Source organism: Schistocerca cancellata, chromosome 1, assembly GCF_023864275.1.
Source record: "Schistocerca cancellata isolate TAMUIC-IGC-003103 chromosome 1, iqSchCanc2.1, whole genome shotgun sequence".
Classification (NCBI taxonomy): domain Eukaryota; kingdom Metazoa; phylum Arthropoda; class Insecta; order Orthoptera; family Acrididae; genus Schistocerca; species Schistocerca cancellata.
Window position 1 is genome coordinate 1106815231 of NC_064626.1, and position 15146 is coordinate 1106830376.

At 43.9% G+C, this 15146-nt stretch overlaps 1 protein-coding gene across 1 annotated transcript in view; it reads right to left on the reverse strand.

Annotated features, from left to right (window-relative positions):
- Positions 1-15146, reverse strand: part of LOC126091996 (frequenin-1) — a 282981-nt gene that overhangs the window by 15657 nt on the left and 252178 nt on the right. Inside the window, exons 5-6 of the mRNA XM_049907372.1 lie at positions 4742-4820; positions 4509-4597 (exon numbers count right to left, since the gene is read on the reverse strand). Of these exons, the coding sequence (XP_049763329.1) occupies positions 4509-4597; positions 4742-4820 (168 nt within the window). The remainder of the gene's footprint in view (positions 1-4508; positions 4598-4741; positions 4821-15146) is intronic.

The following is a 15146-nucleotide window of genomic DNA, read 5'->3' on the forward strand; positions in this document are numbered from 1 at the left end:
TGGCTACACTCCATAAAAATACTTTCAGAAACGACTTCCTTAAATCTATACTCGATGTTAACAAATTTCTCTTCTTCAGAAACGCTTTCCTTGCCATTGCCAGTCTACATTTAATATCCTCTCTACTTCGACCATCAGCAGTTATTTTTCTCCCCAAATAGCAAAACTCCTTTACTACTTTAAGTGTCTCATTTCCTAATCTAATTCCCTCGGCATCACCCTACTTAATTCGACTACATTCCATTATCCTCGTTTTGCTTTTGTTGATGTTCATCTTATATTCTCCTTTCAAGACACTGTCCATTCCGTTCAACTGCTCTTCCAAGTCCTTTGCTGTTTCCGACAGAATTACAATGTCATCGGCGAACCTCAAAGTTTTGATTTCTTCTACATGGACTTTAATACCTACTCCGAATTTTTCTTTTGTTTTCTTCACTGCTTGCTCAATATACAGTTTTAATAACATCGGGGAGAGGCTACAACCCTGTCTCACTCCCTTCCCAACCACTGCTTCCCTTTCTATATCCAAGTTATGTAGGTAACTAAAATTAAAACAACAGAGGCTGTACATTGAATTTTATGATTGTCAGTATAATAACGGTAAATCTGCCCGTTGATGGTGATGTGTAGTGGTACGTGGTACGGAATGTGGCGCACGCGTTTGAAATAGCGTTGCTTACGTGGGCACACAAGGTTTCTGGTTTCTTGCCTTGGAACACATCGGAACTTTTGCAACACAGCGCTAGAACCTAACAATTAAGTCTCCTTGGTCAACGTCTCATAGGCAAGAACCACCTGGAGTGAAGGCGCCCTCTACAACAGACAGGCGAAGCACCAGACACTTGAATGCAACCGATAAACGTGAACGGATATGAACGTTATAAGGAATTTATGTTGCTGACTTTATGTGGAAGACTTCAAGCATACTAATATGAGTGGCTTTTTAGGCAGAGGAGGCAGTAGTAGGACTACACAGAAAGATGATCTGAGAAGATCCATGTACCTGTGAATGAGTTCCATGCATGTAACATCTATTTCAGGACAAGATTTATGAGCTGAAAAGAAAATCCACAATACTGACACAAATTATCAAGTGTAACAGAGGGGATCCAACGAAGAGCAGTGGCTTTCGTTGTAGGATCGGTTAGTCGGCCTGATAGCGTTACGGAGATGTTCAGCCAAGTCCACTGGCAGAACGGTATATGAGAGGCCTCGTACGTCACTGCGAGGTTTCTATAGAAATTCCATGAGAGCACTCTCCGGGAAGAGTGGGACAACATACACTGAAGGAAAAATAGCAACAACATGAAGGACTTGTACAATATAAACAAAAGTTGGCAGGCGTGTTTCTACATCTGAAAGATGATGTCTATTCAAATTTCGCGCCAATGGCGTTAGATTGGCGCTTGTAAGTTTACTTTAAATACACACAGTAACGGTTGTGAGCTTTAGTTACCTTTAAGTCTGGAAGTTGTGAGTTGATGTTAGTCAATAATCCCTTTAAGGCGACAAAGACAGAATTAGCAACACCTCACTGAATTTTAACGAGGTCATGCAATAGGGCTACGAGAAATTCGATGTTCGTTCTGCGATACTGCAGAAAGGCTTGGCAGGAGTGTATCTACTGTACATGAGTGGCGACAGCAATGGTCACGAGAATGTGCGGCCGCAAGAAGACCGGGCTCCGGACAACCACGTGATACTACCGAGAGGGAAGACCATCGTGTTCGGCGTACGACTCTGGTGCATTGTACTCCATGTGCAACCGCAATCTGAGCAGCAGTTGGCACCACAGTGGCACAACGAACTGTCACAAACCGGTTACTTCAAAGACAACTCCGAGTCAGACGCCGTCTAGGGTGCATTCCACTGACACCAAACTATCGCCATCTGCGATTTCAGTAATGTCAAGTGAGAACTCATTGGAGGACAGAGTGGAGGCGTGTTACGCTTTTAGATGAAAGGTGTGCCAGCGATGGTCGTATGTAGGTTAGAAGGAGGCCACCTGAGGGCCCGCAACCAATCTGTCTGCGTGGTAGACACATGGAACCTCCATTTGGAGTTATAGTCTGGTGCGAAACTTCGTACGGTAGCAGGAGCACTGTCGTTCAAAATGGCTCTGAGCTCTATGGGACTTAACATCTGATGTCATCAGTACCCTAGAACTTAGAATTACTTTAACCTAACTAACCTAAGGACATCCCACATATCCGTGTCCGAGGCAGGATTCGAACCTGCGACCGTAGCGGTCGCGCGGTTCCAGACTGAACCGCCTAGAACCGCTCGGCCACGCCGGCCGGCAGCACTGTCGTAGATATCCCCAACAGCCTTACCGCAGATTTGTACGTCTTTGTACGTCAGTCTGGTTAACTGACCTTTTGTGCTACCATTCATGAACAGCTTTCCAGTTTGTCTTTCTTTTCCCAATAACTCTCACGCACATACCACTGTTGTAGCCCAGCTACACCACCAGATACGTTTCCAATCCAGGACATTTGGGACGCTGTCGGATGACAACTGCAGCGTCATCCACAAAGAGCATTAATTATTCCTGTATTGACTGGCCAAGTGCAAGAGGCATGGAACCCCATCACACAAACTGATATCCGGCGTCTGTACAACATTCTGGCGGTTACGCCGTTGATGAATGTAGCAGCATTTCGCAATTGGAGTGGTTTATCTCAGACTTACATTAACTTGAGATGTTGCAACGTTAATCACTTAAATATGCCCCCGCATAAATTTATTCCTGAAATTTTATTACTCTTCATGATCCAAGTTTCTGAAAGCGATTTATTCCAGAAACATAGATTACTTCACCTGTGATTGCCCTCGACAGAAAATTATTTGTACTTTACATTAATTATGTTTTGGTGCTTCGATATTTCTTTCCGTCAGTGCTTTATTTCCTCCCACCAGACTCGCGCAAAATGACCACATCGAGAAAATTCGAGAAATTAAAGAAACATGAAGCCTTACTAACAGTCATCCTCCCACATGCCTCTCGCGAATACAACAGGGAAAGAGGGGAACATGAGACAGTTGTACGGGAAGTAACGTACACCGTCAGGTGGGTTGTGGAGGAACGATGTAAATGTAGGTATCTTATTGGTAGTAGTAAATTAGTGCAATGATGTAGTGCTAAACGATTGTGCCATTTATTATTTTCATTAAATTCTGCATCGAGAGCTTCATGAAAGTCTCTAGGTAGTAGAGAGAAAATATAGGGAGCGGAAGGTTACTTACAACTTGAACTGAAACCAGATTGCAGTTATAGGGGTCGGAAGACAGGAAAGGGACACAATGGCTGAGAACGGTATAGGACAGTGTTGCAGCTCTCCTTGATGCTTACAATCGCTGCACTGAGTAAACAGTAAAGGAAACCAAGAATAAATTGGGAATGGGCGTTAAAGAGGACATAGAAAGAAATAGATTGTACTATAAGGTTTGCAACTGACATTGGAAAAGCAGCTCAAAGGAATGGATTGTGTCTTGAAAAGCGACTGTAAGATGAACGTCAACAAAAATAAAACTGATGGAATGTAGAAGAAATAAATCAGGCGATGCTGATAGAATTACATTAGAAAACTGGACGCTAAAAATGGTAGATGAGATCTGTTATTTCAGTGGGGAAATGAATGATGACATCCGATAGATGGAGGATAGAAAATGCCAACTGAAAACAGTAACAAAAAGGGGAATTTGTTAACATGGAGTACACCTTTACGCGCGATGAAGTATTTCTTGAAGCCAAATAGGCGTGCAAAAGTGAAAAAAGGACGATAAGCAGTTCAGGCAGGAGAGAATAGTTTCTGAAATGTGTTGCCACGATAGAGTGCTGAAGATTCCATGGACGGTTAGAATAACTAATGAATATGAATAGGCAGTCACTCTGACGGTGTAAAAAAAAAAAAAAAAAACAAAAAAAACAAAAAAAAAAGCTCTACTAAAAGGAGTGTTCGGTTGACAGAACACAAGGGATCAAGGCGTCATCAATTTAGTAATGGATTGAAGCGTGTATGTTTGGGGAGAGGGCATAAATTGTGGAGGGAGACCTAGCCATGAATACGATAAGCAATTTAAAATGGATACAGGTTGAACTAGGTTACACAGAATTGAAGAGGTTTGCATAGGATTGACTGGCGTGTAGTGCAGCATTAACCCAGTCTTCAAACTGAAGAGTATAACCAGAACATAGTTTATGAGGAGGTATGTGTACAGTTTTATGATGTTACATGAGCACGTTAATTTATAAGTTACACAGTAAAATTCAGAGAAATCATTTCAGCCGTATATCTGAAGTCATTCATTCGTAACGGTAGTCAGCAGTAGTGGAAAAACATTCTAAAACCATATGAAATAGATATCAAAATGGAAAGGAGATTTTGGTACCCCCAACCTGGTTCTTTAAATTAAAATGTATTCCGAAAACTATAACAGGCTATAATCAGTTCCCAAGTTGCGTCTAATGTGAATCATGTCGCATTTTTTACGAGAAGAATACCTACCACCATCTGATAGATGGCGTCCACGATGTTGTACATCTCGTCTCTGGTAATGTAGCCATCATTATCGACGTCATATAACCTGAAGGCCCCTGTAATGATAAGCAATGACATTCTCCGTTAGACATTTATATATATAAATTAAATAATAATAAAGATATATTAAAGCCAATTTTGGTGAATTTGTGGAAGCGTGATTATTTGATATCTGTTGGTGCAGAGGCGCCGACACTCACAATGCAGCTTCTCGTCGAGGTTGCCTCTGGACGTGATGGACAGGGCCCGTATGAACTCTTCGAACTCGATGGAACCGTCCTGTTGAAAGGCTGAGCATTACTTCGTGCAGGCAATGTCTGTTTGTTTTTAACACATTATAAATATTTTATGAAGAATGCATGTTTGATCTACTCATTTGTTACTGTATTCAAACTTCATATTACACTGGCGTGCAACATTTAAGGGTGAAAGTAAATTTCACACGATACGACACTATCAAGTAAAACAACTTGACGCAAATTGGAGCATACGCGGAAAAAGCTGTTACATTATAGTACAGGAATCACTGAAAGAAATAGGAATGAAACGAACAGAAATGCCACATTTATTCGAAGACAATAACGTACTGAAAGTCTCTTCGGGTTTGCTGCCGGATCCTAAAATCATCTTGACTCGATATTTCGGCGATCCAACTGGTCCAGCTGAGACTCATCAGCAAAAGCAGCATTTTCCTGAAGATGGCGACCAGTTGCATCGCCGAAATATCGAGTCAAGTTGATTTTAGGATCCGGCAGCAAACCCGGAGAGACTTTCATGACTTATTACGCCGGGAAAGCCTACGTAATCACAAAATAACGTACTACAGTAGGTCGTTCCATTCCTCAACCAGCACGGTTGACAACTGGTGGGTGGTCACTGGTATTTATGGACGTGCTGCTCAACCCGTACCACACCTGCTCGAAGGGATTTAAGTCGCAGGAAGGGGCAGGGCAGTCCATTCGCCGAATATCCTCTCGTTCGAAGAGCTCCTACACCTTCGCCGTTCAATGCGCTCGGTCATTATCATCCTTAAAAATCAAATGAGGGCCGAATTCAGGCTTTAAAAGAAGCACATGAGGAAGAAGTACAGGGTCACAGTAACGGTAACTGGTAAGTGTAACGTGTTCAAATATTTGCAGGGCAATAAGCCCATGTAACGTTGTGCCTTACCACAACGTAACTGCTGGACCACCAAAACGATCATGTTGGACAATTCTGGAGGTACCACCATATGTCGAGATGCAGGTCTCGGTAATACACCCAGGAACATTGCTGAATCAACGCCTTTTGGCGGTGACTTTATTTTTATTGGTGACAACGCCGTACCACACCGAATAGCCCATGTGGAGCAGCTCTTGGGACTAGAAGTTATGTGGCGAATGGACTGGCCAGCCGATCCCCCGTACTTACACCCCATTGAGCAAGTGTGGGATGGGTATACAGCACGTGTACATGCACCAACGACCATCGAGCATTTGTCAACCGCATTGGTGCAGGAATGGAACGCCCTACCACAAGATCTCCTTACGAGTTGCGGCTAGTATGGGACCACGGTGCGGAGCATGCGTCGCCGTCCGTGAAAATCAAACAATCTATTAAGAACCATGTCTCGCCTTCTGTAACGTATCAGAGAGACGTCAGTGTGTTTATTGTCTTTGAATAAATATGTTAGTTCTGTTCGGCTCATTGCGCATTTCCTTTAGTTACCTTCTTTACTATGCTGTCACAGTCGGACCACAGCGAGCACTTTACCGCACACAAGAAGTGGCACTCACCATTATTCTTGCGTCCAGGTTAGGAGAATTAAGGACTATGTACGTGGCCACCTACTCCAATTATGGCGGCAGGAAATGCCTAGTCAATGCGTAGTCCGAGTTTCTTGAATCTATGTTAGTTGGCAGTATCATATCAAGCGGGAGCTATTTTCATCCTTACGTTTTACGCACCGGTGTACTGAAATTCTGCGCCGCCAATGGTGGACATGCTTACATTTATCTCTATCTGCCTCTGTCCCTTTCTCATTTCTTTCCACATTGGTTCTACGTGGTCTAGTGTTACCGTTCTCTGGCAGTTTAAAAAAGATCTAGGTTTTGTGTCTGATCATTAACTGAGTTGACAAAACAACTGCAAAATGTGCCAGATGTGAGAGGTCATTAGTTTCTGTCGATGGCCTTCTCGAAAGCGAGTAGAGGAGCGGATAAAGTTCAGAGCACTCTCTCTTACAGTAGGAGCGGAAACTAGCTCCAAACGTCAATGAGCCACAATTGGGGCACACAGAAGTTAATGGAAATTGTAGCATAAACATAGTATAAGGAGTGCGTCAACGCGGCTTGCTGTTTTAAATACTTTGTTCATGGTAACTGCTTTCTTTCTAGATAAATTGCAGGAGAGGGGGGGGGGGGGGGAAAGCGAAGGTGGAGGGTGTGAACTTATACGCTGTTTCAATATGCTGGTAGGGACGACTCAGTACAGGATAGTCAGGAAGAGAAAGAATAAGTTTAAGTTCTATAAATGGGAATATTTCAAATATTACGTGGCAAATTGGCTATGTGAGTTAGGCTAGACTATTGACTAGTGAACTGGAATACAAAGAGCACAGAAATATCTGTTTAGGCTACTATTAATTAATAACATTTGCAGTTACACCTGTTATGAAATAAATTTTTAGTATAATAATGAATAGTGCAGGTACCACATTCTTCTTTGAGACGGAACAAAGCCTACTGCGTCCAACAGCGTAAACGTTTTACGATATTGCAGTGCCTGTGTTGTTAATAAGAACGATGGAATGTTCGTTCGGGCATATGGAAGTCTGGGTCTAGCTGTGAGTCGTGCATGGATAGCCGAAGTGGTTAATGCGACTGCTCGCATGAAATGGGAAATCTGGTTTCGAGCAACGGTGCTGCACAATTTTACATTGCCATCATTCCCTTATATAGCTGATGATTTTTCGTATTTACAACTCCGAATACATATTATGCAAATGTTTTCACTGCAAACTACAAGATGATGACTTGGAGCTGGGAAGATACATGTGGAAATAGAAGACCTGGTAAGCTGTGTTAAAGGCGATTGGAACGCTGTAGCAAAATCGAATATCTTTCATATTATCCTGCCCTTACTTCTTGTTACTGTTTCTCATGTATACCTTGCTTCGCCGATTCTACGAGAAATCTCTTCATTCCTTATCTTATAAAATCAATTATCAACATCTTTCTGTAGCAAAACATGTCAAATGCTACAATGATCATCTTTTTGAGCTGTGCCCACATTGAAATCGATATATTTCCTTGCGAAACGTATTTGTGTTTCATTACCTTGCTACGGTTTCCCTGACGTCTGGGTAAGTGGTGCCCTTGCCGTGTTTCGAGCGGGATTTAAGAGCAGACGCAACTGACACTTGGCAACTGTCTGCTGCGGGTTGACTGTTTCGAAGAGTCTCTCTGGATCGCGGTATAGGCTTGCAAGCCACGTATGTCCACTCTTACTGTTTGGATGGTGGATGCTGACTTTGAGGAGCAGCCTGCTCCCACTGGAGAGTTGTCGCATCTCTCAGCTTGTGCGGTAGCAGGCCACAGGCTGCATTTAACTAGGCATTTCCTGTCGTCGTCATTGGCGGAGGTGGCTGCTACACGGTCCTTAATTCTCCTAACCTGGACGCAAGAATAACGGTGAGTGACATTTCTTGTGTGCGGTAAAGTGCTCGCTGTGGTTTGTGAAAATCCTTGTGCTTTTGCTATTGAATTTCGTATGATTGTTTTGCTATATGCGCCTAGGGCTTATATTGATGGCCGCTGTTTTGGCCGAACCCTTAACTTTGATCAGCATCATAATTACCAAAAGTTAAATATTTATTTGATTGTAAGAGGACTTCTGTTTTACCTTTTTCTGTTTGTGAGTATCTGCCATAGAAAGATTTGCTTTTACTTGCACTATTAATGGGTACTTTAATTTTTTTTTTATATTCTGCTAACTCTTAAGCAGTTAGGAAATGGAAATGAAGTCCCATGCTTCTTGACAGAACGTAAGGGAACGATGCGGAATACCCGCACCGCCGTACTATGCAAGGTCCTAATGGCGGTGGTTTGCCGTTGCCTTCCTCCGACCGTAATAGGGTTGCAGGATGATGATGAAGACTACACAACAACACCCAGTCATCTCGGGACAGGTGAAAATCCCTCACAGTCAAATGCAGTTATATGAGCTCCTTCGGGTTCGCAGAGTTTTGTAAGGCCTTGCGTTGTCCATCGAGGTGTTTGATTTTGATCTGTCGATCACCACGAATGAGAGTGCCCGTTCGTTTCAACATTGCAGGAGTGCGACGTGCCGGCACACTGGGAGGTCAGTCAGGTTTGCTCGACCTCTTTGAGATGATGACAGACACCTTGCCCAACGATTCACCCTGTTTTTGTTCACTGTCAGGTCTCCGTAGACATTCTGCAAGGGTCTATGAATATCTGTGATGCTCTGGTTTTACACCAAAAGAAACTCCATGACAGCGCTCTGCTTGGGATGCACCTCCGTTACATGCGCCATTTTTAAGACTACGTATGGCTCCGCCACCTGTAAGAACTTCGTTAAACTGTAGGGGCTGCAGCGGATTCTTCCAAGGCGTCCCACAACTAATTCCTCAGTTTTTTCAACCAAAACTGGCAGAGAAATGAAGTGTGGTTGCGTTATTTATTGAACACCCCTCGAACTTCAGTATTCCACATCTTTACAGCTGGAATCTTCTAGTGCCTCTGGACTGATTCCAACTGTAATTCTTCCTCTTCCGATTTTTGAAGAATATGTTACTTATCAAAAGCTGAAACTTATTACGGAACTCATTTAGTATTTCATCTTTTCATTTCCACTACTGAAGCCATGTCCTCCATTGACTCTGACTCTTACTCCTTCCTCTACTACCGTGTTCAAGTCCCCTATGAAAGTTAGATTATCATCTCCCTTTACGTACCGAATTTGACGTTCACTGTTCTCGTGTACTTTTTCTACCTCTCCATCTTCTGCATGTGACGTCGGCATGTATACCTGAACTGTTGTTGTTGGCGCTGGTTTGATCTCTAGCGGATGATAACAGTCCTATCACTGAACTGTTCATGGTAACTCAACGTCTTACCTATTCACAATTAATCCTACATTTGTTACACGATTTTCTGCTGCTATTGATATTATCGTGTATTCGTCTGACCAGAAATCCTTATCTCCTTTACATTTTACTTCACTGCCGCCTACTATATCTACATTCAGCCTTTGTATTTCAATTTTCGGACTTTCTTGCTTTTTTTAATTCGTTCAGACTTCCTACGTTTCACGCTCCCACTTGTGAAATGTTACCCTTTTGTTGGTTATTCACCTCCCCCTTGCCACTTCTCTCCCGGAATCTCCAGTAACGAACTCGTCTCGAATATATAGCCAATCTAGAGATCACGAGGACATTGTATTTTTTTTATTTTTTTTATCTTTTTATTAAATTGCAGGCCACATTTCCTATGTACACATCGTGAGTCGTTAAATCATCGATACTACCTTCGGCGTCCTTATACTTTCGATCATTGCTGATTATGCACCCTTATAGCGGCAGTGTTCCAGCAAAAGGGGAAGGGATTCGATTGGATCTCTGTCCACTCCACCACCCTCTTTGACACGGCAGTTGCTAGAAAGAGGTGAGTCTGAACGTCATAAGTACTCGACAGACATTTCTTAGGAAACTTTATTCAAAACTCAAGCATTGTCTGAAATCGAACCCAGGAGCTAGGACGTTTTGTTTACTACTCAAAGATACTGTCCTTAGACTTGGGCCTGAAGAAATCACACATTGAACTGCACAAAATGTTTAGATGCAGACGTAGACCGAAACTACTAGTGATCAATAGTGAGTTAAAATACAAAAACGTAAAGGAAATGGGCTATGCAATGGACTGTAATAGTGGAAGTTCAAGTCAAAATGAGGCTAATTAGAGATTCATTCTAGCAGATATCAGTCCCAAAATGTGTCAGGTTTGATGAAGCAGAAGAGCAACGGAGTAAAACAGAGTAAGAACCAGCTATGGTAATGCCGGTAATTGGAAAATTGGGACAAACCTACATGGCGATTCTCTAGAAATGCCACATAATTTTTGAGGTGAGTTAACATGTGCAAATAAACAGAAAAAGCCTTGTGAACATTTGTCAGATTTTCGATCGTTACGGAACTGGAGCGAGTTGAAGACTAAACACATCCATAAATAATCATGAAGTTAAGTGTGAATATTATTTACCGAAATGGTATGTGGGCGCTGTGGTGGGCAGGATAATGGTGCGACAGATGACTGGTTCACCCTAAAAAAGGTGATCAAAAACTCCCCCAACCATCTTAATGCACTTATCAGCGCATTGGAATGTGCGGTGTTTTGTACATCGAACATCATCTTGGCTGGTTTTAATGTGTGTGAAATCTTATGGGACTTAGCTGCTAAGGTCATCAGTCCCTATGCCGACACACTACTTAACCTAAATTATCATAAGGACAAACACACATACCCATCCCTGAGGGAGGACTCGAACCTCCGCCGGAACCAGCCGCACAGTCCATGACTGCAGCGCCCTAGACCGCTTGGCTAATCCCGCGCGGCGCTGGCTTTAATGAGCAAGTTCTTTACGTCTATCAGCCATCGTAGCATACACATCCCTCTTTAACCATCCCCATAAACACAAGTCTAAAGGTGTCAGGTTGAGTGATTTGGCAGCCAATTAATGTGTCCGTCGTGGTCAATCCATCGCTGAGGAAATGTGTTATTCGGATACGGGGATACTTGTATGGTACGGTGAACCAGTGATCCATCATTTTGCAGATACATTTCCAGTTGGTGCTGTAACTTCACGGCTTCCAAAAACGCAGATAGGTCTTCTTTCACAAAATGTGTATATGCTGCAGCTGTCGACACAGACCCTATCACCAGATCATCAATCACGCAACACCAGAGGCTCACTGACAAGGGGACCTCCCCATCGCACCCCCCTCAGAATTAGTTATAAGTTGGTACAGTGGATAGGCCTTGAAAAACTGAACACAGATCAATCGAGAAAACAGGAAGACGTTGTGTGGAACTATGAAAAAATAAGCAAAATATACAAACTGAGTAGTCCATGTGTAGGATATGCAACATCAAGGTGAGTGTAAACCCAAGAGCGCCGTGGCCCCGTGGTTAGCGTGTGCAGCTGCGGAATGGGAGATCCTTGTTTCGAATCTTCCCTCTGGTGAAGATTTTTATTTTTTATTTTCAGACACTTATCAAAGTTCAGGTACTCACACATAATCAACTTCGCTCTCCCAAATTCCAGGACATGTTCAGATTTGCTCTGCAGGATTTGATGGTTTACACACGGAAAAATTTGAAAACGTTAAAAACCTATGTTTTGACAGAGCACAGGCAAAACTGTGCGACTGTGAAGCTATTGCATTCATTTGTTGCAGTTTATGTGACAAACTCTTATGTTTTCACACTTTCTTGGGAGTGATTGTCACATCCACAAGAAAACCTAAATTGGGCAAGGTAGAAGAATCTTTTTACCCATTCACCAAGTGTACAAATTAGGTGGGTCGACAACATATGCCTGTCATGTGACGCACATGTCTTCACCAGTGTCGTATAGAATATATCAGACGTGTTTTCCTGTGGAGGAATCGGTTGACCTATGACCTTGCAATCAAATGTTTTCGGTTTCCATTGGAGAGGCACGTCCTTTCAGCTACTAATCGCACGGTTTTGCGGTGCGGTCGCGAAACACAGACACTAAACTTATTACAGTGAACAGAGGCGTCAATGAACGAACGGACAGATCATAACTTTGTAAAAATAAAGAAAGTTAACTTTTTATTCGAGGGAAGCCTTGAACCAAGGACCTCCCTTTCCGCAGTTGCTCACGATAACCACGGGACCACGGCGCTCCTGAGCTCGCATTCTCCTAGATGTTGCTTACCTTGCACATGGACAACTCAGTTTGTATATTTTGCTTAGTTTTTTCATAGTTCCACACTTCTTCCTGTTTTCTCGATTGATCTGTGTTCAGTTTTTCAAGGCCTATCCACTGTGCCAACTTATAACTAAATCTGAGGGGGGTGCGATGGGGAGGTTCCCTTGTGAGAACCTAACTTGGAATCTTGGCCGCGAGGGGTAGCCGCGCGGTCTCAGGCGTCTTGTCACGGCCCGCGCGGCTCCGCTCCACCGCAATCTGAGGTTCGAGTCCTCTGACATGGGTGTGTGTGTGTTGTCCTTAGCGTAAGTTAGATGAAATAATGCGTAAGCTTAGGGACCGATGACCACAGCAGTTTGGTCCCATAAGACCTTACCACAAACTTACAATATTTGGAATCTTGCTTCCCTAGTGTCATGTAGAACTGCGAGTGTTCTTGATACCACAGCACGTAAACGTAGCTTCATCTGTAAATAAAGTGTATTGCACGACGTTTCTGTGTACAGCCAACCATTCACAAAATTGTTGTCTGCTTACTGAGTCACCTGGATGTAGATGTTGCACGGGCTGCACGTGGAACGGATACAAGCCATCGGAGTGTAACGTATGCCACACGCCCGTTTGTGGAACATCGAGCTGATAGCTAAACCGCCGTGTGCTGGTGGTGTAACTCCGTTGTAACATTGCAATAATGTCGATCCTTCCTCAGACGACTGGATGGCCTCACGTTCTGATGTTACGCGTAAACTGGGTAGTGCTCCGCATTCATGTAATCTTTGAAAAACCCTGGGGAATTCTCTGGCACAGGGCAATAGTCGATCAGAGAAACGCCTGTGGTACTCCGTCACAGTCACATGGGCACTGCCCACTGCCCTTACAGTACCCGTACAGAAACAACGTGTCTGCATATTCTGCATGTCGGTATTCACAGCTACAATGGACTTACTCAATTAAACAACACACAAGCACGACACGCAAACGGCCTCACGGCTGCTCACTGATCCAATCCACGTTTGCACACTGGGTATACTTGCAGCTGTTGCCTCTGTGCGACGTCACAGTGCTGCCATCTGTTACAGAAAACGCACACATCTTGTAGGATGGACCATTCATCTCTCCCATCATTATTATGCCCACTACAGTGTCTACACAACACTTCGGTAAGTAATATTCGTACTTGTCTTGATATGCCTTCACAAATGGGTGTTGTTTCAACCCGCACCAGTTCCGTAAAGATCGAAAATGGGACACACGTTTAGAGGACTATCCGGTTTATTCTAACATGTAGAATCACCTCACAAATTATGAGACATTCCTCTTGAATCACCCTGTACGTAGATAAGCATAAAATATTCTCGGTTTTCAGTCACATCATTTCGAATAAAATGCTCCAGAATTCGGAAATTGTGTCCACGATCGTCATGAGGAGTAAAAATGTATACGACTGAAGCACGCTGTTCCTCTCACACAGGCGCGACTGCAGCGTCTGGAACCGTCCAGAGAGAACCGATTTGATGCATGCACGGGGAGGCGAGTTATGCATTTCTTGGTAGTTTTGACTAGCCGCGGGCTAGGTGGCGCGAGGGCCTGGCGCCATATTTGAAAGTGCCTCTCCCGCCTGCCTACAATCGTCAGTCAATCGCCTTTGCTTCCACTCTCATGTCTAAAGTCCACGCTCATATTACACTCATGTTCAGAAAAAACGAACACCTTGAAAGACTAGAGAGAGGACAGTCGCATTCACAAATGTAAGTTAGTATGTTCTGTAGAAATGATTAGTATTCCAATCATAGCGGTCCAGCAAGTGTCCTGTTGCCTAGTAGAAACAAGGTGCGCCATGGGCGCTGATAACTTGATCCATGCGAGATGACATCGACGCGTATAAGGAGTGAATGGCGTCCTGTGGCATAGCCATACATGCCGCTTTCACCAGGTTCCAAAGTTCACCTCTGGAGGTCGGCATTGGGTCACTGCGCTGCACTCGTCGTTTCATCATATCCCACACATTTCGATTGGCAACAAGTCTTCAGATCTAGCGGGACAGGGCGAAAGACTGACATCCTGTGACATGAAGAAGGCACTTGTTCGTGCAGCAAAGTATCGTCGTGGATTGGATTGCTGAAGAATGGCTTCTAGGGTACTGTGCAGAAACGGTATGGGTACGGATCATAGGACGTCATTTACGTAAAGCACACTGGCCACAGTGCCCTGGATACGAAATAATTGTGATTTTCCCTCGTACCCAATAGCACCTCACACCATAAGACCTCGAGTTGGCGCTGTATGTCTAGTATGAATGCAGTCGCTGTGACGCCACTCCCTCTTGTCTGCGGAGAATCAAATTGCGGCCATCATTTTCAAACAAACAGAGCCTGGATTCGACCGATTGCACTATCTGATGCCATTCCCGTTCACAGTGACGTCGTTTCTGCACAGGTAGACTTTGCCGCCTACCTTTGTAGGCGGCAAAGTGGAAGGCGAGCACGTAACCCGTGCCATAATAAACGGCGACGGACTGTGACCCCTGATACTGTATGATGTGTTACACTCTTCCACTCTTGCACCAGAGCTGACGAGGCCGCAGACTTGTCGTGCAATGCCATTCGGGTGAGGTATCCACCTTCTCGAGGGCTGGTCTGTATGGTGCGG